This window comes from Rhinichthys klamathensis, unplaced genomic scaffold, assembly GCF_029890125.1.
Source record: "Rhinichthys klamathensis goyatoka isolate OS25496 unplaced genomic scaffold, OSU_Roscu_1.1 h1tg000108l_1, whole genome shotgun sequence".
Taxonomy (NCBI): Eukaryota; Metazoa; Chordata; class Actinopteri; order Cypriniformes; family Leuciscidae; genus Rhinichthys; species Rhinichthys klamathensis.
This window is the reverse complement of record NW_026606646.1, coordinates 565,094-590,728: the sequence shown is the minus strand read 5'-3', so window position 1 is coordinate 590,728 and position 25,635 is coordinate 565,094. Positions and strand designations below refer to the sequence as shown.

At 37.7% G+C, this 25,635-nt stretch overlaps 2 protein-coding genes across 4 annotated transcripts in view; both read right to left on the bottom strand.

Moving 5' to 3' along the window:
• The window catches only part of LOC130087365 (transforming growth factor beta-1-induced transcript 1 protein-like), a 252,832-nt gene that overhangs the window by 195,074 nt on the left and 32,123 nt on the right, over positions 1–25,635 (bottom strand). For all 3 annotated transcript variants that reach the window (XM_056253640.1, XM_056253643.1, XM_056253642.1), the window contains 2 exons: positions 24,647–24,801; positions 24,492–24,547 (listed from right to left, as the gene is read on the bottom strand). In XM_056253640.1, coding sequence (XP_056109615.1) covers positions 24,492–24,547; positions 24,647–24,801 — 211 coding nt within the window. The remainder of the gene's footprint in view (positions 1–24,491; positions 24,548–24,646; positions 24,802–25,635) is intronic.
• The window catches only part of pkmyt1 (protein kinase, membrane associated tyrosine/threonine 1), a 176,143-nt gene continuing 156,510 nt past the window's right edge, over positions 6,003–25,635 (bottom strand). Inside the window, exon 9 of the transcript XR_008807358.1 lies at positions 6,003–6,012. The gene's annotated coding sequence lies outside the window, so the exon portion shown is untranslated. The remainder of the gene's footprint in view (positions 6,013–25,635) is intronic.

The window sequence follows — 25,635 nt, the reverse complement described above, 5'->3', positions numbered from 1 at the left end:
AATCTGGAAAAGAAATTATAAAAATCGAGTGTCTGTAGTCCTCTCAGGACTGCAATAAACACAGCTTATTACTCCATTCGGGGCGAAAGAAAATATTGGCTGGGGCGACTGTCACTCTCCCTCGCTACCATGGATACCATCTCTGCTGATACAGGAGCAGCCCAAATGAGCGCACGGAAGCTTGTAATAACAATTATGGCAGAGAAAGAACAGTCAAAATTCTCAGTACCTGCATATACAGGCAGCGAAGTCAAACAAGTTAAAAAAAGGAAGACAGTATTTGAAAAGGCTATGAACAAAAAGTATTTGGATAAATCAAGAAATCATACGAGAGTCAATATCGGCGTGGCTTTCCAGCGGTGGCAACAACTGAGGGATCTCAAGGGGCTGAAAAGTGACTCCATGATGGCATTATTTCTGCTGGACAGGTAATCTCACTGTTTTCATTTTGATGGCATTTATTTTTTCATGAAGCATGTATCAGTAGCACACGTAGCTACCTAATATAGCTACCTAACGTTACGTAGCATAACTAACGTTACACTGGCTTAGCTATGACAGTGTAACTTTGGTGTCGACTGTTATAACGTTACTGTTAGTGAGCCAGGGTTGAGACGATAAATAATCAATAGGCCTATCTGCAGTTGAAAGCTGTTTTATTTAATTTCGCCAAATCTAACTTTAGGTTAAAATGTTTAGGGGATCTATTTTTATACCTAGCTTTACCCTCTGCCAAAACTTTGTTCCTATGTTCACCGTGAACTCTACCTGCTCCGTTTTTTCATGTTTGGTTTGTTGTTATATGCTCTACATATGTTTACCTATGTCTTTATGTTGTATCTGTATGTGTTATACAATATATGTTGTGTGTGTGTTATATTATCTTGTGTCTGCAATGCATTTGTGAGAAGGTGTTTGAGTGTATGTTACTCAGTTTATCTGTAAACAATACATCAGAGCCAACAGTGCTTTCATCGTGGAAGCTCTTACATGCAAAACACCTGTATATGTTATGAATCTTACAAATTCACCTTCATCACAGTGTAACTGATAGTAACGGCAAACGTGTATCAATGAAGCCATTTATAGCTTTGCCTTATATTGAGTTTGATTCGGTTACGAGCTAGTAAAATATTTTAAACTTTACCAGTATCGATATGCGAGCTTGATGGTGTGTACTAACAGCCATGTTAATTGTTTATATTCATACTGATAAAGTTAGTTATTTTATTACTTGTGATTCTGACATGATGTCACTACATGCACTGCGCTCCTCTCTGCTCGGCGCTGGTAAACGCGTCCGACACTTCCAGCTGAGCGAACATGTATCGCGCGTTCATGTATTTTGGGGGCGTGGCTTTGGAAGGAGCCGAGAAGGGAGGGGGTGGGAGTTAATGGAATAATGAGCTGTGTTTATTGCAGTCCTGAGAGGACTACAGACACTCAATTTGTATAATTTCTTTTCCAGATTACTTACATTTTAATTATGCATTGATATATAAAGACAGTTTAAACAAATTTGGAAAAAAGTATTTTTGGGGATTTCTGCCTACCCTGCCTTTAAGTCAAGTGTACGTAGGAAACCATGGCATGACCAAACCAAATCTACTATCAGAGAAGTATATTGGTCGGCTTATATCTGTAGTAGTGGTCATGACCTCTGTCTAAAGAAAACGTTACTTTAATTTAAGTGTATACAACCAAGGGGGCTATACAAAAATATATTTGATTGTGTAAGCGTAAATGCGACCATCTAAGGTATTAGCCAATTACCTCTGTTTAGTGACCCGAGATTGGCGAGTTTGTGATCGTGAGACCCGTGTTATAAACGGTCGGCACGAGGACCTCAAAGCAAAATAGTTTCCTAATTTGAACGGGTAAAATATAAAGTAAAGAATTAAATAGAACAATCAAATGTATTGCTAAACTATTATATAAATGACCAATAACAAATTGGTATTCCAACCTAAATTCGAGGTTGTGATAAAATGGTGATAAAATGGAGTCAGATAAAAGCTTAATTGGAATCAAATTACTTTGCCAAGCGGAAAAGACAGTAACACGCAGTAACCTTCACCTGCTTATCGGAAACTGTCATTGGACCGATTGGGCAGGCCTTACAGTACTAACTTTCAAACAATAGAGAACAGCAGTGCAGATCGTGGACGAGTATCGATTCATTGTACAACTTTAGTCCGGTTTAGTTAGATTTAGTGTGAAAACTTACCCAGCTATAGAAGATACTATCAACGCCTTTAAGGCTTTCGGTAAGCTGCTGCCCCTAAAACAAAAGTGAACTGACCTACAGTAGGATCTGGGGAAGTTTTCACACTAAATCTTACTAAATCAAACTAAAGTTGTACAATGAACCGAAACTCGTCCAGGGTCTGCACTGCTGTTCTTTAACCCTCTGGGGTCGGCTATCGCGCCAGCGCGACAAGCTCACTTTTTTCTTATCAGTGCAAAAGAGACTCAAATTACTCTGTTGATTTTGATCTTACATATAAGTGTTGTACATCATTAGATCCTGTTAAGTGTCTATTTTTTTGTGGATACTCACAATAAAAACAAAGTGTTCTGCTTTTTGTCAAATAAAGAAAAATAAACATCATGCGAATTTTGCCTTCTCTCTGTCAGTGAAGTTCATTCTGAAATGCGTCCGAAAATGAACTGTAACTAAGTAAATACTTGTCACACAGGCACGAAAGATTTTTCATTATGAAGCTGAAATTCTCTTCTTTTAAATGAATTGTAATTTATATAAAAAACAAATATTCTCAGTTTATGTAATCTGTATGAAAAGAGAGAGATGTCAGTCTTTTTCCTTTCAGCTAATTATAGCGTATTACGTGTTAATGTGACCACGCCCACTGAGAGCGCGCGCTATTCAAACGCAAATGTTGAGGCAAGCCATGAAAACGCCCACATCAGCTGGATAAAACATCCAGTTTAATAAGAATATTGTACTTTACCTCGTCTTGCTGCGCTGTGAGGAATAATACTATCATAATAATCCTGGAAAAGTTACCTCAGAAGTGCTGGTAGTTTCATTTCGAGGAGCACGGATTCAGCTGATGTAGTAAGTTATTTATTCTTAAGTGCTTTGTTCTAATCGCGTTATTGAATAGTGTCTGTAAACTGCACAAAGACTGTTTAAATATGAATTGCGTGTCTGTGTGTGAATGAATGAATGGCACAGACGCGCGCGCGCGATGTTGTTTACAGATGTACATTGCATCTGTGCGTTCATTCACTCTCGCTCCTACATTAGTAAACGTTATTTTTACATGAACACATCCAAACTATATTGCTATAGCCTACTGAGATTTGCTCTAATCACGATATAGAACAGTGTCTGTAATGACAACATTTCGTTGACTAGTTTTGGATAGATTATAAAGTTTTTACTCTAAAATAGACATCAAATAAGCTTTTGTTAGACAGTTTCTGCTCATATGTTAAATATATAGTATGTTTTGTCAAAAATAAACTAATCAACTGTTATACTGTTTGTTCCAATGCAAGCTAGGCTATATCAAAATAATGAATCCTTAACTTTGAAATATGTATGATAAAATGTATTGGCCTACTTTAAAAAATAATACTTTATAAGAGATTTATAGAAAAAGACAATTTTCTTTTCAAGATGTTTCGAACTCTAACTTTGAACCAATTCTATAGAATGGCCCATATAACCTATTTGAACAGGATTTGTTTCCAGGAATGACTAAAAATGTGCTTTTGACTTTCATTTATATTTTGATTATATATATATATATATATATATATATATATATATATATATATATATATATATATATATATATATATATATATATCCCTCAGGTGCTCTTCGCTCATTTCTGACCGAAAAATTATTTGTTTTAAAAAATCACAGCTTCATCGGAATGTTACGAAACTTAGTGACTTTTGTGGCATTAGGTATGTGAACACACAAAAAAATTGAGGTCATGATCCGAGCAGGCTAAGTGGTCGTAAAAAAAATAGTCACACTTGTGCTCTTCAGTCAAAAATGACCGACCATAGGAAATGAATGGGAAATTGACAAAAACACAAAAAGTCTGAGAATTTTTGTGTGTACAATCTACAAATTGGCCACGATGCAGAAAAAAAGTGTTCAACAATGAAGGGGTGATACTCTAAAACACCAAGAGTGCAAAACAGACACACTCACCCACACACACAAACACACTTTTTATACACATACATTACACAATGAATTGTCACCGACCATAGGAAATGAATGGGAAATTGACAAACACAAGTTCTCTACAAATCGGCCACAATGCAGAAAAAAACATCAATAGTGAAAAACATAACATAATTAATTATTATAATCAGTGCTTTAAGTGGCCCAAAAGAGGTGGCGGTACTCTATTATTATTTATTTATTTATTTATTTATTTATTTTTTGATGACTCCCCTACTCCGCTGAGGTAACAACAACAATATTGAAGGGGTTTTATATAAACAGCAGTCAACAGACGACCTTATGAAAAATAATAAATCATTTTATTAGTTTGTGGATTTGCTTTAGCTAGAAAGAGCTACTGAACATAAATAAAATGTGCAAAATGGTATTGAAAAAATACCCTTAGAAAGAGCTACAGTAGAAAGAGCTACTGAACATAAATAAAATGTACAAAATGTGGATATGAATCCAACTGGAAAAACTTGTGAAAAGATATATTTTGATTAGTCAAATAGCAAATAGCATATAGTGAAGCTCTATAGCCATCTAGTGGTTAAATTGATTTTTTTTTATTTTAAAACGGCATTTTCCAAAAAATGGCCAAAAATCTTACATTAAACCATGTAAAATTATCCATGCTATCTCCATGAATGAAAGTTAGAAATCTGGGTCTTTTATAAAGTGAACTTGACATAAAATGCTGTTTTTTTGTTGTTGTAAAAAGCCTTTTTAAATAAATATTTATTTATAGAAATTTAAAAGATATCATAAATCCTCCAAAAACTGCACAAATGCTGAGTAAAAACATTAATAAACAGAGTAAAATTACATTTGTAAAAAAAAAACTTTTATTCTGTTACAAAATTAAATGTTATTGTCTGGGGTATAGAGCATCACAGTCCCGCCCACAGCCCGAGAGAGCTTCGGTGCCGGAAGTAAATTTCCCATTCATTTCTCCCATTGATGTTTTGGAAAAACCGTATCTAAAGAGTTTTAGAGCATGTCTGAGGATAACCAGCTACGGCTGAACTCATAAGCATACAACATATTATTTCGAGTGAAAAAAACGAAGAGAAAATCCAAATAAAATCAAAGGTACAAGACTGTGTACATATTTTAATTTCCGAGCGAAGGAACTACTCATCCCATAAACCACCGCGCCTCACTGAAGTCGACTGAAGCCACAACCGCGAAAGAGCCTTTTGAGCGACTTCCAAATCTGACGGCGGCCCCGCAAACTTTTTCCTCCAGTGAATTTTATATAGTGAATGTGCAGGGAAACTCCTTTTCTGATTCTGATTTAATGAAGCTTATATGTAAAACACATTGAGCATCTGGCTCGCTCATAGGCTGTACTGTGGCAACTGCACATCCAATGGCGCGGGCGCCTCTGACGTGCGACCAATGAGCTAGCCCTACGTCATTACACGATCTTCAGTCTTCACGGACCTTCGCGGGGTTTAACCATAGACAGTAAAAGAAATGGACACAGCGACCCCGTTGATTTCAACGGAGAGAGTTGAAGCCCAACATGGGCACTCACTTCCTGATAGCCAAGCGTTCTGCGCAGGCTCAAACTGAGCTTGACGACGTAGTTGTCACGTGAGCAACCGTTCTGACCTTCTAGTAGCTGTGCCGAGACAAATCTGAATTGAAATCTGAAACAAATCTGTTGTTGAAATATTTTGTCCCGTTGCTTTTATGAACTCTCTATCTATGGGCTTCTCCCTTGACTTTATGCCTCCATGTCCACCCGATTGCCTCATAGACAGTAAACGATTGCCGACGAGCTTCTACTTCTGTCTATACGGTAATTTCTCTACTGTGCGACAGAGCGTCCCGTGGTTATGACGCAATCGTTAGCCTATTTTTACAAGAATGGCTTCTACGGGGCCATAACGTAAGATACAAAGTAATGGAGCCTTTTATACATTGTCGTGTTTCTTTAGAAATAAATAATGGACAAATGGAGTCTTTGGACGCCTCAGATGTAAAGTTATTCGCTGTCAAAGTGACGCCAAAATGAATGGGAGTCAATGGGATGCTAACAGCAGGTGATAGCCAGCTACAATGGCGGCCCCCGGAGGCAGCTTCAACTTCCGGCTGATGGATTACCCCCTTGGGTTTAACCAGACAGTTACACAGCACGCACTGTGATACTCTATTTGTATTTTAACCGAGCAGCTAACACTGACAGCGGCAAAAGCGACGCATGCGCTTTCACTTGTAAAACTCAAGGGTGTATGGGTAATGTAGTCTCTGCTCTCGGTGAGACGAATTAGGAGGCGTGCATTGTGAAGGGAACTCTGAAAAGCGGCAGCGCAGCCAAAGGATTAAAACAGTGCAAATGAGCGTACCGGTACGCTAAAAGCACGTTCTGGGCGCACGGAGAGGTGGCGGTACGCTCAAGAGCTATATTTGGAAGTGGCGGTACTGAGTACCGGTGCGTACCGGCCCACTTAAAGCACTGATTATAATTAATATATATATATATATATATATATATATATATATATATATATATATATATATAATATATAATATAATTAGAATTCAAATTCTTAAAATATTAATTAATGTTTAAAAATAATAATAAATTAATGTTTAAAAAAATAATAATATAAATAATAATAATAATAATAAGCTGTGAAAAAGCATTATTTTTTTTATTTTTTTTATTGAATTGTAATGTTACCTGTAACAAAATGCTTTCTCTGTATTCAGGTTTGACTGTAGTAATAATGCAAAAAAGTGCACACTTCACATTTTTTATAAACCATGGCAAAAAGTATTATTTGAGAATTAAAAAAAAAAATACATTCAAATCCACTTCTTAAAAGTAAGTAATTTTGTCCAAAAACAACTAGAGAATTCACAAGCCTCTCCATAGAGAGCTATACAGGCATCTAGTGGTTACACCATGAAATGACATGTTTTATTTTATTTTCTCTCAACAGATGGCGCTAATCTGACTTTAAAAATTGGATTTAAAAGGTCTGGTTTCTATATTAATCTGAAATACTGCAATAATTGAACAAATATTTTTAAAAATTAGGGAAAACATTTTTTTGTATTATTTTCAATGGCAAAAATGGACCATAAATATTGCATAAATATTAATAAGTAACATCAAATTCTCTCAAAATACAAAATTAAAAAGAAAAAATATTATTGAAATTGCATTGGTTTTACTAGGATGGAGAAAGTTTCATTTTTAGGTGTCCGGTCACTTCTGACCGGGAAGATAACAAGTGTGACTCCAAAACGAAGAGCACCTGAGGGATATATATATATATATATATATATATACGTATATTAGGGCTGTCAATCGATTACAATTTTTAATCTAATTAATTACATACTCTGTAATTAATTAATCTAAATTAATCGCACACAATCTTACAATGTTTACATGGTACAATTTCTGGTAAGCTACGTTTTTATTATTATTGCTTGACACAAATTTCACGATTTCAATTTAATTTAATTCTTGTGATTTGATGCAATATTGACTCATTTGGATAAATATTAGGTACACAAGATAGGCATTCATTTTTCTCAAGAAAAAAAAAAAATCTCACCCAATGCTGTAAAAATACAGAGAGCCATATCAGCTGGTAGTATTTAAGGTTAAAAATAGCTCAAATTAAATATAATGCGTGTTTATTACAGATAACTTTGATATAAGTAAAAATATAATACATATGTAATATAGTAGTAGGCTACATAAATTTAGAAAAATACTCTCTATAGCTCTTTTTTTATAGCCAACTATAACGTGCTAAATGGTCATGAAATGGCTTTCCTGAGGTAACTTAGGCTAAATGTTATGTGACATAATTGTTCTCCAGCTGTTTTATTGACCTCTTTTCGCGGTTGAAAAACACTGATTGATCGAGGAATATACATTTCGGTAAGTTTTAGGCTGCCCTACTGTATCTTTCAACATTGGTCATTCGTGTTTATTTACTATTAGCTAGAGATGATCGGTTCACGTGCCGCTATAGGGATCTGTCAAGTCACATTTACAAGCGCCAAAACGGTATTTATTGTTTGATTTTCGTAATAAAATTGACAGAATCTGAGAGCTGAGATTTTTTTAATATCATAAGTAACGTGCTCTGTCTTGTCTGTTTCCGTGTCCTCTCTTTGGTGCGCGATTTTTCTGTGCGTGAGAAAATGGTTGTGTGACGTGAGAGCGTGTGAAAAGTTACAACACACACACACACACACAAGCGCGCTTTCTCTCAGACACACACTCCTGGATGCTTTGCATTGATGTGGTAGCCTACTTTAGAGTTGACGAACTCCGTTTGTTATAAGTAAATGTTCCAAACAATGATCCAAGCAGCGCGTTCTTGTCTCCCTCCTTCTTTTTACACGAATGGTGGCTACGGCTAGAACGGCTCCGCAAAGGTCAAAACGGAATGGATTAATCTGCGTTATTTTTTTTAACGCGTTATTTCTTCTCAGATTAATTAATCGAAATTAACGCGTTATTTTGACAGCCCTAATATATATATATATATATATATATATATTTATGTGTGTGTGTGTGTGTGTGTATATGTATATATATTGTCCTCGCATTCTTTCTTGTGTGACACATCTGAATGAAAGGCTCATTATGCGGGTCTTTGTCTTCTCAGGTGAGAACCGCCTAATTATTCATGAGGGGTTGGGCAATTCACGCCCATTCGCATATTGCCTTTCCAAACAAAAAAATGTTTATCACAATTTAAAACAATCTATTGTTTTATGTGAATGATTAGGCAGGATGATTTTCAGATCATTTTGTAGAAAAAACTCTAGCCGACAACATCCATTAGTCAAAAGTCTTGTGGACACATATTTATACGGAAAAAAATCTGTAAAAAAACAAAACAAAACAAAAATAGCATTTCGAGATTAAAGTCGAAACCGCAATGTAAAATAAATAAATAAATAAATAAAATAAATAAAAAATAAATAGCATTTCGAGATTAAAGTCGAAATATTTCGAGATTAAAGTCGAAATATTTCAAGATTAAAGTCGAAATATTTCTAGATTAAAGTAGAAACATTTCGAGATAAAGTCGAAACATTTCGAGATCAAAGTCGAAATATTTCGAGAGTACGAGAATACAGTCTTCCGTAGAAGTTGCGTGTGTGCTTGCCATTGTTTAACATTGCCTCACACACAGGCATTCATAATGGTGCATTGCGAGTGTTTCACACTGTGTGTGTGTGTGTGTGTGTGTGTGTCTGTGTGTGTGTGTGTGTGTGTGTCTGTGTGTGTGTGTGTCTCTGTGTGTGTGTGTGTGTGTGTGTGTGTGTGTGTGTGTGTGTGTGTGTGTGTGTGTGTGTTTGTGTGTGTGTTTTGTTTCAACAAAAGGAAATTCAACTGGTGCCAATCTACCAGCATTAGGCTACCATTATAGGACGTTATAAAATATACTGCGCCGGAATAGACTTTAGCCAAACCAACCCGGAAAACACTTCTCAGACTGGATGGAGATACCCAGCTTTATGAATGAATGAATGAATGAATGAATGAATGAATGAATGAGGCATTTATATAGGCTAGCGCTTTCATATGTCTACTAGGCCTACACTTAAAGCGCTTTACAATCATATCAGAGAATCTCTCCTCAACCACCATTAGTGGTTATTAAATCTGAGGAAATCAGGGGATCCGGCCAAATGATTGAATACAGAATGATGCACTTAAAATGTATCCAGAACGTATTTACGGTGAAGAGGGAGACAGAACGGTTACTGTTGTGTTTTCGACCCAGATAGTGTTGCCTAGACGAGCACGAAAACACCTCAAAAACACTGCCACATAAAGTTTGGACCAGATTGTGATACTCCGGCGGAGTCTGTGCGCTCGTCTATAGGCAACGCCATGGTAATTCTTGTTGGTAGATAAGCACCTGTGTAGAATTTTGTTGAAAGCCCAGATAAAAGTAAAAAGCTACTATTTTGTGTTGATCCATGCAGTTCGACTTCACAAGCGCATTTCTTTACACACACACACACACACACGCGCTCTGAGCCAGTGGACAACTGTTTTTCTGCACAGAATGATGGGTAACTTAATGGAACTTTGGCTAGGCTTACATACTTTAGAAAAATGTATTTCATCCTATGCAACTGAGATGAAGAGCTTTTTGTCGGTGTTCTGTAACTCAATGTGAACAATTGAGGCGGTCGCCTTTCTTTACTAATTCATCGAAATCTGGGGTCGTGTTCGACGTTGAGATGCGCAACACGGACGACAGGTGTGCGTCGGTTAGTCATGATCTGTAGCGTGACTTGTTAAAGTTCATTACAGAGAAAGTCTGCTCGCATACATACGTGGACCCGAATAAAACTAGCATCCTTTGCACATGCCTCCGCATGTTAGGAAATGCACCGTTCAATGCACCATAAAACCTGTCTAATGATGACAAGGTGAATTTCTCCTTGAGAGTGGGATCGCACTGCATGTCAATCAACTCAAGCTGAGCCTCTGGAGGCGCTTGGTCGCTGTCAAAGGAAAAGGGGGCGGACAACAGCTCTATCTCTTTTTCTATTTTACCGAAATCAGAGAAACGCCTGTTGAATTCAGTGTGCAGATCCTCGAGTGCAGTGGTGTATTTGACAGTGAGTCGGGATGGCACATCCTTCATTGTGGCAAGAGTTGGGAAATGTGTAAAGCTCTTGTTTGTCATTTGTCGGGAAAACAGAGTCAGCTTTGCTCTGAATGCTCGCACGTAGGAATACAGTTTGCGCACGAACACATCCTTCCCCTACAGCTTCTGATTGAGGTCATTCAAATGGCCCATTAAATCCACAGCAAAGGCAAAGTCAAGCATCCAATCGGAATCTTCAAGTTCTGGAAAGTCACCAGCCTTCCCGACATTCTCCAGAAACACCCCTATCTGACTTCTCAGGTCCCACACACGGCGTAGCACTGTGCCCAGGCTCAGCCAGCGGACGTTTGAGTGGTATGGGACATCAGTGTGTTCTGCCTCACTCTCCTCCAACAACTGGATAAACTGGCGGTGGTTAAGCGCCCGGGCCTTAACCAACTTGAAATTGACAAGTTTCACCACAGTTTTGGTGACGTGATCAAGCTTTAACACCGACTTAGACAAGGCTTCCTGATGAATGATGCAGTGCAAGAAAATCAGAGTTGAGTTTGGGTCATCCTCTCTCACCCTGTCCTGTATCCTACGCAATAGCCCAGTGTTCTTCCCGGTGAGGTTTGGACAGCCATCAGTGGTCACGTTCAGTAACTTCGCCCACGGTAGGTTCATTCTCTGCATGCATCCTGACACCGTATCATAGAGGTTTGAACCCCTTGTCGTCCCCTTCATTGATTCCATCGAAAGAAACTCCTCCACTATTTCAAATGTGTCAGTAATACCTCTGATGAATATAAGCAGCTGGGCAGTGTCTTTAATATCAGTGCTCTCATCCAGCGCTATTGAAAAGTATGTGAAATCGGTGGCCCTATTTAGCAATGCTGATGTCAGCTCATCATCAATTACCTCGATGCGACGAGTAACTGTACGGCGAGACAGGCTCACATTTTCGAACTGACTTTTGCTAGCTGCCTCTACCATACAGTCTTTTACAAACCATCTGAAAAATGGTTTGCTGTGTTTGGCGATTTTGTGTGACACCATATAGCTAACTTTTTTTGCTGACTCCTGTACACTAGACTGCTTGGTAAAAATATTCTGCCTGGCAGTTAAGTTGGAGGACAATCTCGTGGCTTTTTCTTCCCTCTCCTTTGCGGAGAAATTCACGGCATAATTAGCATGTTTAGCATTGAAGTGCCTGCTAATATTATATTATTTAAAGACAGAGATGCTCTCCTGACATATCAGACAAATCACCTTTGAGCCGACGATCGTGACGAAATATTTTGACGTCCATTCTTTATTGAATGCTCGACATTCAGAGTCAACTTTTCTCTTTTTTACTGCACTCATTTTGACAAATTGTTTATGCCGCTGGCCGTTTAGAATTTGTTACTTTGAGGAGTGAAGAAGAGAAGTTAAGTCGCAAATTGTAATTTCACACAGCGACATCTGTTGGATTGTTTTTATTAGCAGGATCGCAGTTCAGATAAAGGCGGTGTGTGTTTTTTTTTTTGTTTTTTTGTTTTTTAAGGCGGTGTGTGTTTCATCCAAATTGCGAGCGCATCGCGGGGGCCGGATTGAAGCACTATGCGGGCCGGATACAGCCCCCGGGCCGTATATTGCCCATGTATGGTTTAGAGTATTTATTTTTTCCCACATTAATTTCCCACATGTCTAGTGCAATTATGTGGTTTTGTTTTATTAATACAGTGTATACTTTTTTCTTGATTTTCCCCGAAAGAATGGAAGTGAAATGTGACAACATGCCCCATAGGTGGGGTACATTGTAACATGTGAGGGGCACATTGTAACATCACCATATGACAGCTTAAAATGCTATCTGATCTAATAAAAAAAATATACAAGTCAAACCAAAATATTTTCTTAATAAAATACAATTATTAACTTTTTCATATAAAATAATGGCATTTTTTAATAATTAAAAATAAACAAATTTTTGAGTTTGACAACAAACACACCGGATTTTTTTTTTTTTTTTAGAAATACGTTCTGGAAAAATTTACAGCATAGTTCAAAACAAAATAATAATTAATAATTTCTGAACATTGACTCTCAGTCTTTATTTACATGTTTCTCATGTTTTCTCAATAGAATTCATAAAAGTATACACTCACCTAAAGGATTATTAGGAACACCATACTAATACTGTGTTTGACCCCCTTTCGCCTTCAGAACTGCCTTAATTCTACGTGGCATTGATTCAACAAGGTGCTGAAAGCATTCTTTAGAAATGTTGGCCCATATTGATAGGATAGCATCTTGCAGTTGATGGAGATTTGTGGGATGCACATCCAGGGCACGAAGCTCCCGTTCCACCACATCCCAAAGATGCTCTATTGGGTTGAGATCTGGTGACTGTGTGGGCCATTTTAGTACAGTGAACTCATTGTCATGTTCAAGAAACCAATTTGAAATGATTCGAGCTTTGTGACATGGTGCATTATCCTGCTGGAAGTAGCCATCAGAGGATGGGTACATGGTGGCCATAAAGGGATGGACATGGTCAGAAACAATGCTCAGGTAGGCCGTGGCATTTAAACGATGCCCAATTGGCACTAAGGGGCCTAAAGTGTGCCAAAAAAACATCCCCCACACCATTACACCACCACCACCAGCCTGCACAGTGGTAACAAGGCATGATGGATCCATGTTCTCATTCTGTTTACGCCAAATTCTGACTCTACCATCTGAATGTCTCAACAGACATCGAGACTCATCAGACCAGGCAACATTTTTCCAGTCTTCAACTGTACAATTCTGGTGAGCTCTTGCAAATTGTAGCCTCTTTTTCCTATTTGTAGTGGAGATGAGTGGTACCCGGTGGGGTCTTCTGCTGTTGTAGCCCATCCGCCTCAAGGTTGTGCGTGTTGTGGCTTCACAAATGCTTTGTTGCATACCTCGGTTGTAACGAGTGATTATTTCAGTCAAAGTTGCTCTTCTAACAGCTTGAATCAGTCGGCCCATTCTCCTCTGACCTCTAGCATCAACAAGGCATTTTCGCCCACAGGACTGCCGCATACTGGATGTTTTTCCCTTTTCACACCATTCTTTGTAAACCCTAGAAATGGTTGTGGGTGAAAATCCCAGTAACTGAGCAGATTGTGAAATATTTAGACCGGCCCGTCTGGCACCAACAACCATGCCACGCTCAAAATTGCTTAAATCACCTTTCTTTCCCATTCTGACATTCATTTTGGAGTTCAGGAGATTGTCTTGACCAGGACCACACCCCTAAATGCATTGAAGCAACTGCCATGTGATTGGTTGATTAGATAATTGCATTAATGAGAAATTGAACAGGTGTTCCTAATAATCATTTAGGTGAGTGTAGAATATAATAGCATATTTCTAATAGGGGCACACTGTAAAGCAGTGTTACAACATGCCCCAACTGCACAACTGGGGTTTAAACCCTGCTAGTGTCTTCAGCTGGTTGTCGAAGCATTAAATAACTGTATCAACTGTTAAACAACAGATTGGAGATTAAAATAATATCAGATTTGTCTAATTTTAAATAAACACAAAAAATAGAGATGAAAAATTAACTTAAGTAAGATATGTACTTTTGCTATGGTTAAATAAATGTTCAGTGATATCTTACAAAGATTTCTGAATTTTGGTGCATTTTTTTCTATATATAGTGTTGAAATGGCAACAAGTAAATACACCAAGTTTCGTCATGCTAGCATGTGTGGAAGTATTTAAAACAAGTGTGTTACAACTAGCCCCGCGTTACGTTGTGCCCCGCGCTCCCCTAATTTCACCTGTGCCATTAATATGTTTATAAGCAACTGAAAAAAGCACAAATGTCAGGGCATGTCAAAACATCTCAAGGACCCCAAAAACACCTTAATGTTTGAAAGTAAGTAGTGAGGTAGTTTTGATACTGTGGAATATTTTATTATATTACTGTTGTGACGGTTGCTGGTTGCAACACAAAGGAAAATTGTCAGGATCTCGATGCAGCAGTTTCTTTTATTAAACAAACTCAAAACTTTAAAAAAAAACTCGAAGAATCTTGGAAACAGGAACAGAACAACCAATCTAACAATGATGAGGACATACAAAGAACTGAAAGAAACCCAGGCCTTAAATACACACCAAACAAACAGACACACCTGAAAAGAACAACTCAATAATTTAGAAACAATAGAAACAAACAGGTGGGGGACGAGGAAGATAGAATCCATATAGAACAGATTAGAAGAACAACAAAGAAACTCAAACATGAACAGAACAGAGAAACAGATCAAAAAACAAACTAAAAAAGTGACATTACCCTCCCCCTCCCAGGAGGCGCGTCCTCGCGCCGTAACACATCCCAGGGGTGGGAGGAGGCTGACGAAGAGGTGGCTTCACAAAACTGAAAGCCTCCAGGGCGGCAGCGACAGTTCATGGGACCATGGCGGAGCCGGCAGTTCAGAGGGCCAGGGAGGCGCCGTGTTCTCTGGGCTGGGCTCAGGGGCTGGAGCCATCACTGGACTCTGGTCAGGGGCTGGAGCCATCACTGGACTCTGGTCAGGGGCTGGAGCCAACACTGGACTTTGGTCAGGGGCTGGAGCCAACACTGGACTCTGCTCAGGGGCTGGAGCCAACGCTGGACTCTGCTCAGGGACCGGAGCCATCACTGGACTCTGCTCAGGGGCTGGAGCCAACACTAGACTCTGGTCAGGGTCTGGAGCCAACACTGGACTCTGGTTAGGGGCTGGAGCCATTGTGTGTGCAACCCCCACACACAAATCATAGCAGTGGCCACAATGATCAGTGTTGCGCACTCTGGAGACTCAGGCGTGTAAGTTTCCTGCTGACATGTTGCAAGCTTTATTTAACATCACAACCGACATAACAAATGAAATACTCTTAGTCAGATACGCAAATGACTGTTTTGTCATCACACAGGTGCATGGCCTGATTTATTAATAAAGTCATGTAAACGTGCCGCGGTTTACTTGCGTTGTCATGGTTACTGGTTTGCATGTAAACGTGGAAAAATGGTTATTTCAATAAGCTGATATGTAAGGGATAATCCACGGCTAGCCATGCATTAAAGGATTTTAATGCACGACGTAGAGGCGAAGAACCACCCGACGCGAAGCGGAGCCGTGGATTATCCCGCTTATACCTCGGTTATTTGCCAAGTTAAAAAGAAGTTAAAGCTGTAACTGATGTTTACAGTGTAATTTTTTAACAGACGTGTAAAAATGACGGTTATTTTCTTAAGTTACGGCTCGTTAGTTCTAGCACTCCGTCCGCTTTAAATAAAGTAGAGCCATCGGATTGCTTTTATTTGAATGAATTATCACATTTATTAAATTCATTATTAACCCTCTGGGGTCTGAGGTGTTTTCAGGGTCCTTGAGATGTTTTGGTATGCTCTGACATTTCTGCTTTTTTCAGTTGCTTATAAACATATTAATGGCACAGGTGAAATTACACTCTATATAGCACACACGGGGCTACCATAATATGTGAACAACATGTTAATACATGTTTGTATTTTTGAGAGAATATTGTTTATGCGTGGTTATTGAAAAAAATAAAAAATAAAGTTTCTAATATAAGGCCACAAATAACATACTAAATATCTGTCCACAAGACTTTTGACTAGTGGATGTTGTCGCCTAGAGTTTTTGCTTCGAATTGATCTGAAAATCATTCTACCTAATCATTCACATAAAACAATAGATTGTTTTAAATTGTGAAAAACATTTTTTTGTTTGCAAAGGCAATATGCGGATGGGCGGAACGGCCCAACCCCCTCATGAATAATTAAGCAGTTCTCACCTGAGCAGACTGCATACTAATGAGCCTTTCATTCAGTGGTGTCACACAAGAAAGAATGCAAGGACAATATATATATATATAAATAAATATGTATACACACACACACACACACACATATATATATATATATATATATATATATATATATATATATATATATACACTACCGTTCAAAAGTTTGGGGTCAGTGAGAATTTTATTTTTATTTTTTGGAGGAAAGAAATCAATACTTTTATTTATCAAGGAATAATTAATTTGATCAAAAGTGACAGTAAAGACATTTATAATGTTACAAAAGATTCTAACCCTAACCCTATTAATCAAAGAATCCTAAAAAAAAAAAAAAAAAACTGTACAACTGACAGACCAACAACTGTTTCAACATTGATAATAATAATAAATGTTTCTTGAGCATCAAATCCTCATATTATACTGATTTGTGAAGGACACTGAAGACACTGACACTGGTGATGCTGAAAATTCAGCTTTGATCACAGGAATAAATTACACTTTACTATATATTCACACAGAAAACAGCTGATTTACACTGGAATAATATTTAATACTATAACTGATTTTTGTTGTATTTTTAATCAAATAAGCGCAGCCATGGTTAGCAGAAGAGAATTCTTTTAAAAGTATTTAAAATCGTACCGACCCCAAACTTTTGAACGGTAGTGTGTATATATATATACAAACAATCAAAATATAAATGAAAGCCAAAAGCACATTTTTAGTCACACCTTTTAGCCATCCACATACCATTTTTAGCCATCCACCGCGGTAAAAATAAACCAGTCGCATTTCAAAGTCGTTTGCGAAATGACCGCCAGGTGGCGCAAAGGGACATTTAGCAAAACGTAAGTGGGGCTTATGTCTGTAGCCTAAGGATGAAATACTACAAGTTATGGTAATTTCCAAATAAGCCTACAACAAACATTTATAGCCTACTCCGTAATTGTTGGTCATGCAGATAAGATATAATCTTTTAAAACTGTAAAAGGCTAAAGTATAGGCCTACACTCACAGGCTAAATGAAAAAATCGCTCATGTGAGAAAAAGACGTTTGGGTATTCTTCAGTGAGAAAATTCATAGCCGAGCGGTAAAACTTAGGGACCATCATCAAGATGACACGGGTTCAAATCCCGCACAAACAAGGTCTGCTGTAAATTTTATATTTATTTAGATTTGTCTAGCTCTAAAACTCTGTTACACCATACAGTTTTTTTTTGCTTATATTTATAAAATACAATTATCATGCATTTCCATTTTACACTAAGGAACAAAATAGTATCCAACAGAACGACTTTGCATCTGTATAATAATAGGCTACCAATCGTAATTTCAAAAGCAGTTCTGTAAAAAAAAAAATTATATATAGCCTATATATATATATATATATGAATATAAATATATATATAAAAAATGAATATATATATATATATATATATATTTTTTTTTTTTTTTCAGGGCTGCCAACTCTCACGCACTGAGCGTGAGAGTACTCACGCAATTGACCCAAATCTCACGCTCTCACGCCACACCCCCGATTTCTCCCGCTGAAGTGTCAACCCGGTCGGTCAAATTCCTAAAAGATATAGTTTATCTATAGATGTACCTGTTGAGCCACTCGTGATCGACTAGTTATACCGCAAATTAGTTAAAATATCCCGTAATCTATCTAGAGCGAGCGTGCATGCGAGACAGATATTGTGCTCCAAACCATGCGCGCGCATGGCAGAGAGGTCTGTTCCCTACAACCTAGAGTTTTTAAAAACATGGTTTTAAATAAAGTGTGATTTGCCAGGGGGGACTAGGATTTCCTTCTGGTCTAAACATCCCTGCTTCTGCTGAATTATTTTAATCCCCCCTGTAATTTTTTGGTCATACAGATAAGAGTAGCCTAGTAGCTTATCGTTCAAAACTGTAAACTTGTATTCATATAGGCTAACGACAAAAACAGTATATCTGTAGTCTCTGTCTTCGGGAACTGCGCGTCACAAAAAATGAACCGAAAGCCACTTCAGCTCAGTCACGATAAGAAATCAGCTATGTCTAAAGCCTTTAAATGTCTAAATATTTAGGCTAATAAATGTTATCTGATTGTGTAGGCTAATCCATAAACGAGAGGTACAGAGGATCTACTCAAACATGCAATGTAAGCGCTTCCCAATGAGAAAATGACAAGACAAGGGTGAAAATCTCGCTCTAATTAAATGTAGGCTAAATCGCCCTGAATTAAAATGTAAAAACAGATCAAATAAAATGTTGCGATATTGTTTCATTTAAGTTCATAATTATTCTATAAATGTTATTTAATTTAGCAGCATTACCACGAAGCACCGTGTTTCGATATTTATTTGAATAATACAAAATAAAATAAAAACTTAATTCACAAATTGCATGCCTTGTAAGGATCCAAAGATCCCTGTAGAATTTAATATTGAGTTGAACATTTTGTTCATGACAACAAATTAACATGCATTTTTTCAGATTATATTTAGTTTTGCTTGGAAAAAGCTGGCCCAAACCAGTTTTATTTCATCAATTATTGAAATAATGAAATATTTAGTAATAAACTTTTATGACAGAAATATCACTAGGCTACATGTAACTTAAATCATTTAATTCCTTCATTATCAACACTGTCTAGAATAGCGATTTAAGTGTGAATTGCGACTTCTCTTTGTGTTAAGTCGGCCTCAGACTCCGATAGCCTGTGGGGGGGTTGGAGGGACAGTTGCTGGACAAAGGTGTTAATGTTCCTCTTTCATATGGAGAGTGTCGGATAGCCAGCCTGATGAGCAGGCAAAATTATTGTAAGGATAAATCTGTGTCCAAATGTAGACCCCATATCTTATTAAATTATAAATATTGTAGTTTATTTATTGTAGCCTATTTAAAATTTTTTTCACACAAAATTTCAATTGAAGTTATTGTAAGGTGAATTCAACAAGGCATGCTGTGTCTTTGAAGCAACAATTAAAGGTTAAATAATTTTTTCGTGATTTGTATGGCTGACACGCAGCGACATATACAGTATTATCAGCTGTATGATGTGTTTTACCCTGAAATGTTTAATTTCGAGAGAGAGACCCGCGCACGCAGCGAGGGAGACTAAATAAACTTGTTAAAAAGAGATCCAGCGCGAGAGAGGCAAAGAGAAACGCATGTTTTTAATTTAATTATGTTTCTTTGGACAATTTTCGTTTTGTACTGTTTTAATTGTTTAATTTAGCTGTAATTTCTTTGGCAATACAAATTTAAAATGTCGCAAGAATAAGATTAGCTAAGTGTTTCTTATTTTGCATCGCAAAAGAAATAAACTCTAAACCCGATGCAACCCTGTTTTAAATTAAAAAATTTAAACCTTGAAATGTTCGAACTTGGTTTCAAACTTAAGTAATTTTAGTGTTCTTTTACATTACACAATAATTTAGCAGACTAAAGACGAGCTTCTTCATTTTCATTTTCTGATGCAATCGGCTGACAATCTTCCTTCATCAGTTTTTGTCGTTTGTGCAGCGGCTGCGGTTCTACATGTAGCAAATTTAAGTTGTAATGATAATCAAACAAAACTCTTGACTTTAAATAAGTAAACAGATATAAACAGTTACCTATTTAAGCATCAAGGTGGGAAAATATAAACGCTGTAGGACAACATCGGTTAACAACATGTAGGCCTATGCTACATTGAGATTCGATCTCGGGTGGATTGAAGCTCCTCGAAGCTCGTGTTGTTGCGTTGATCACTGAGCTACCGTCTGTACGCTGATAAAGTCGTAAAGCCTCATTGATGCAGCCTAAATGTTTTTATTGCAATGTTTTATGTTGAAATGTTTTCATTATTTATTCAATTACATTTCAGTAGCCTAATTTCAGTATTGTGATTATGAATTATTTTACGTTTCACTTGTTGAATTGTTCTGCTACCAGCTTTCAATCGCTCTGAATCAGCGCGGTGCGGCAGCAGATTACGCATTAGAGAGAATAAACCGGAATAAACGAACACTTTTCAGAGTCTATGATTGTAGCGCCTCTTAGCGGTAAAAGGCAGCAAATACACCACACATTTTACCGCCGCGGTGGAACGGCTGATGTGGGCATTGTCATGGCTTGCCTCGACATTTGCGTTTGAATAGCGCGCGTCCTCCGTGGGCGTGTCAGATTAACGCGTAATGAAGTGTAATGAGCTGGGGAAAAAAATACTGACAGCACTCTCTTTTCATACAGATTGCATGAACTGAGAATATTTGTTTTTTATATAAATTACTTAATTTAAAAGAAGAGAATTCAAACTTCATAAAGAAAAATCTCTCGTGCCTGTGTGACAAGTAATCGCGGAGTTACAGTTAGTCTTAGGACGCATTTCAGAATGGACTTCACTGACAGAGAGAACGCAGAACTCGCATCATGTTTTTTTTTTTTTTTTGGTGAAAAGCACAACACTTTGTTTTTATTGTGAGTATCCACAAAAAAAAATAGAAACTTAACAGGATCTAATGATGTATTGCACTTATATGTAAGATCAAAATCAACCGAGTATTTTGAGTCTCTTTTGCACTGATAAGAAAAAAAGCGAGACAATCGCGCCGGCGCGATAGCCGACCCCAGGGGGTTAAAAGAGAGAGACAGAGAACTGAAAGAGAAGGAAGAGAGAGAGAGAGAGAGAGAGAGAGAGAGAGAGAGAGAGAGAGAGAGATGCGTGCGCGAGTTACTTGTAAGCATCTCTTCTTTAAAGTCTACAGTCCCCTCGTTGCTTAAGCATATAGCTAACTTAATGATTCATGGATTTATTAAAATTATTTATGAATGACAGGCAACACTGACAGTGACAAGGCAATCTTTATTTGAACTAATCATGTCATTTATTTAAATGAATTAGCTGTATGTCAAACCAAACTTTTCTTACAAGTCGGGTGCATGTGAAAGGGGAGAGTGCAGGTGCATTTCTAATTTTTTCCAAGTCAGACTCAGTAATACGCGGATGACGAACGCTGGTGTCTTTTCCATTTTTCCTGTAGCGCTTTAAAACTGATTTAAAGACGGCATTGCTTGACTTGAAGTCTTTATCCCTTATGATGTTGTATTTTGTAATGTGACGGTTTATACCTGCTCTGAGACACATCAAACTTGCAACACTGTATTCGCGTCCAGCGGTAGACTGAACAGAGGCATAAAACTCCCGCAATGTCTCATTTAAAAGAGAAGCAGAGTAGGTCTCGAAATCACAATTGTTCTGTCTTTGGCGCAAAAAGTCACTGAAAGTGTTAACTGCCCATTTAGTTGTCTTTTTCGTATTGACCTCATCTTTGTCGTCTTCGATCTTATCTAGCTCTGTCTTTTCCCTCAAAAAAAAGCCTAAAACTTATCTAAGTAATATACAGTATTTCGTTGTCACCCTGCCTCTCCAAATGCAAAACTGACATTAACAAAATGCAATAATGCAGTAACAGCTGAAAAAGTACTTGGGTGTGTGTTTTATTTTATATTTACCGGTCAATAATGCAATCGCTGCTGTCTGTCCCATAGAAGAACATGACAGCCAGCGTATGTTTTGGAACTATTGGGGCTTACATGAACCACGTGACAGCCATCGCGGCGACATCAAAGAGCGTCGCAACTCTTTCTCTCTATGGCTCTGAGCCTACCTAAATAAAAGTTTTCATATGTGTCTCTCTCTCACTCTTTTGCAAGTGTAACTCTGTTAATATGGTTACCAATGTTTATAGTAGCGGATTAATTTCGAACTGTAATCAAACTGACTGGAACTACCTGTGCATTAAACGGTTTTACTGCACACCTTCCAGCCAATCAGAATCGAGTATTTAAACAGCCCGTGGTATAATTGTGAGTTATCCACTTACTGGTGTGCATGTAAACATATACCTCAGATTTCGTGTCACATGTAATTGTACTTGTAGTATAGTCAATTGTACAGCACTTTCCCGTTTTTGTTTTGTGTGTTTTTCACGGCATTCGCGCTGGAAATGCTGCGGCTCAGTCTTTTTGCCACTCAGTAGGCGTGACCACAGTCATTCTGACCGACGGTGATGTAACACGCATACCCTCTATTAACAGATTAGAAGAACAACAAAGAAACTCAAACATGAACAGAACAGAGAAACAGATAAAAAATAAAAATAAAAAAAAATAAAACGTGTTGTTGTATTTTGGCACTCCTGGAATCCAGTGTTGGCACTGGTAAATTTCTATTCAGCAATATTAACACTTTACAGAATTTTTATTTTCTATCACATTGCAGTGGTTTGTTTTTCATTTAATATCAAGTGTACAGTTGTACAGTTTAATTTTTTTGCATTTTTAAATAAATATTTCTATGTTCCGTATCACTCTGTATTGTGTTTGTTTCCTTTTTCTGTTTAGAAGATAACTGAGCCTTGAAATCTCCTTTGTAAAAGCATTACGAGGCATAAATAGTCCTCACTTTAGATGAGCTCACAAAAATAGTTCTCTGACAACTACTAAATGTTTTATAACTACTTGAATTAATCATGAATTACAGGAATACGTTAATAAAGCATTTATTAACACACTGAGTAACTATTACTATATGAATAAATAATTTACTTACACTTTCTAAATGATCTTATGAACCATTGAAAACTCTTAACCCTTTCACACGTAAGTTTAAAATATTCTAACTGACCCCCCAGCGTGAGTTTTTCAAGGCGACCGTTATTTAGAACTTGTCACTTTAATGTTTCCATGGTGACGCGTCATTTCTTGTCACGTGACACAGCGCAATCACAACACAGAGCTGAATGAGTGATGATCTGCTTTTATGTCTTTTTTCCTTTTCTATTCAAAATATTCACAAATGTATTAGCTACAGCATGAAACACTGATATTCCGATTGTCAAATATGTGCAAGTGGATGTGTTTTGTTGTTTAAACATCTTTATAACGATTGCGTTAGTTGAGCTGTATGCGCGATGGGCGGCGCCATGTTAGTTTGTTTCACAGTTCAGAGAATCGGATCTGTTGTTTCTCACGAAATACATGAAAGTAAGTGGCCGGTGAACTGGGAGAAGAATAGGGTCAAATGTAAAGCTACTTCCACAATGTGTATCTGATATGAATAAAACGTTTCGTCTTATTATAATGGAAATGATTATTGTTGCCGTTTCCATAGACATCAGTGTCTATTTTACTAATTCAAAATCACTGTTTTGCTAGTACTTATGTGTATTTAAATGTCTGAAACCTAAAATAAACATTATGTGGTTTAAAATACTCAATAGTTGTGATATATGACAGCACTGAGTGCGTCCGTCTCTGGCTCAGCGCCAGCCAACGCGCGAAAGCAAGTTTGAATTTAGCAGTTGATCACGTGATGCACTGACCGTTCTAATCACACCGGTGTGATCGTACGCTCCAGAGACCAGCCAAGACTGATCACACCGGTGTGATCGTACGCGCCAAAGGGTTTAAATAACTGGTTTGCAAATAATGTAATACTTAATTTAGAAATGATAAATTGATCATTAATAAAGTATGAAAATACAATTATTAAACACATTATAGACATGCTTGTAAATCAAGAATAAAGCATTTATAGCTGAATTTATAAACTGCTTACTAATGTCTATTAATGTAGGGCCAATGCTTTATAGATGATGAATTAACTATTTACCAATGCTTAACTAATGATTCATACCATGCAGTTATTATAGTGTTACCGAAAAGGGAACTTATGTTGAGAATAGAATGTATGTGCATAGGGCATATGAAGTGTCAGATCATGTAAACTCACTTCGGTCTTTATTTGAACCATGTACCATGTGTGAAAATCAATGTATTATTCAGGACATTACGTTCTTGGGAGCTAAAATACCTGTAAAGTTTGTCTGCGTTTTGAGAGCCATTCGACTTCATCGCAGCAGAAACAGTCTATGAAACAGATGAATAGAAATCGTTTGACTCTATATATTGCTTAGAAACATTACATCAGATGTATATTTGTTTTTAAAAATGGTGCTTATGGCATACTTGTTGCGGGGTGTATGCTGGAGGGAGTGGCCGGTTCTGGGCAGGATCCTGAGCACTGGATGGGGGATCAGAGTTCACTGGAGGGTCAGAGGTCAGTAGGACAGGATAGTGACCCAGAGGAAAGGCTGAATTTTCCAGATCAGCAAGCAGGGCATCTACAAAGACAAAAAGTTATAGAAAAACATCATGGAAAAGTAGTAAGGCAAGACTCCGAGGGGCTATTCTTTCTTTTTTAATTATTGGCCTTTTTTTAAATTATAAGAATAGTGGAAAACTTGACAGGAGAAGGAAAAGAACTGGGACATGATCCAGGCCTTGAGAATGGAATCCCCTCAAGCACAGCTCTATATGTCAGTTTTATATCCACAACTTTAAACTATCGAATGATGACACTAGGGGTCAGACTTGGGAGACCCAATCACCTCTGAGAATTCAGAAAAGGCCACTGAGAATTGGTAATTGGAATTTGCATACCACTCCATTTTATACAGGTATGAATGAGCGGCGTCCAAACACTCCAGTCAGATTTGTTTTTCGGACCCAAGCGAAGTGTCTCCAATACACAAGCTCATTCCAATCTTCACCTCTAAAAGAGCTGTTCTAACTGGAAAAAGTTACAGTGGTCTCTCTCCTAAAAGAGCGAGCACAGAAAAGTGATGAGAGTTTCCCCTGGGTGCTTCAGCTAAAAGAACAGTTTCCCTAAAAGAGTTTGCACAAACGATGAGCGTCTTTTTAAAGATGCCTTGCCGTTTGTGTATTTCTGGTGCGGTTGATATCTGTCGTTCTCATACGGATGCTGCGCACACACTCAGAAAACTTTCGTGGATGGCTCATGTTCTCACTGCGAGAACATAACCATGGCAAAGTTGTGGTCGCTTTTCTTTCCTGACAAGAGAGGAAGAAACCTCAGCCACTACCCGCACTGCGGCTAGCGCTCAGGGCGACACAAGAGTGAATCCCCACTGACCTCCCACTCCTCTTGTACGTTG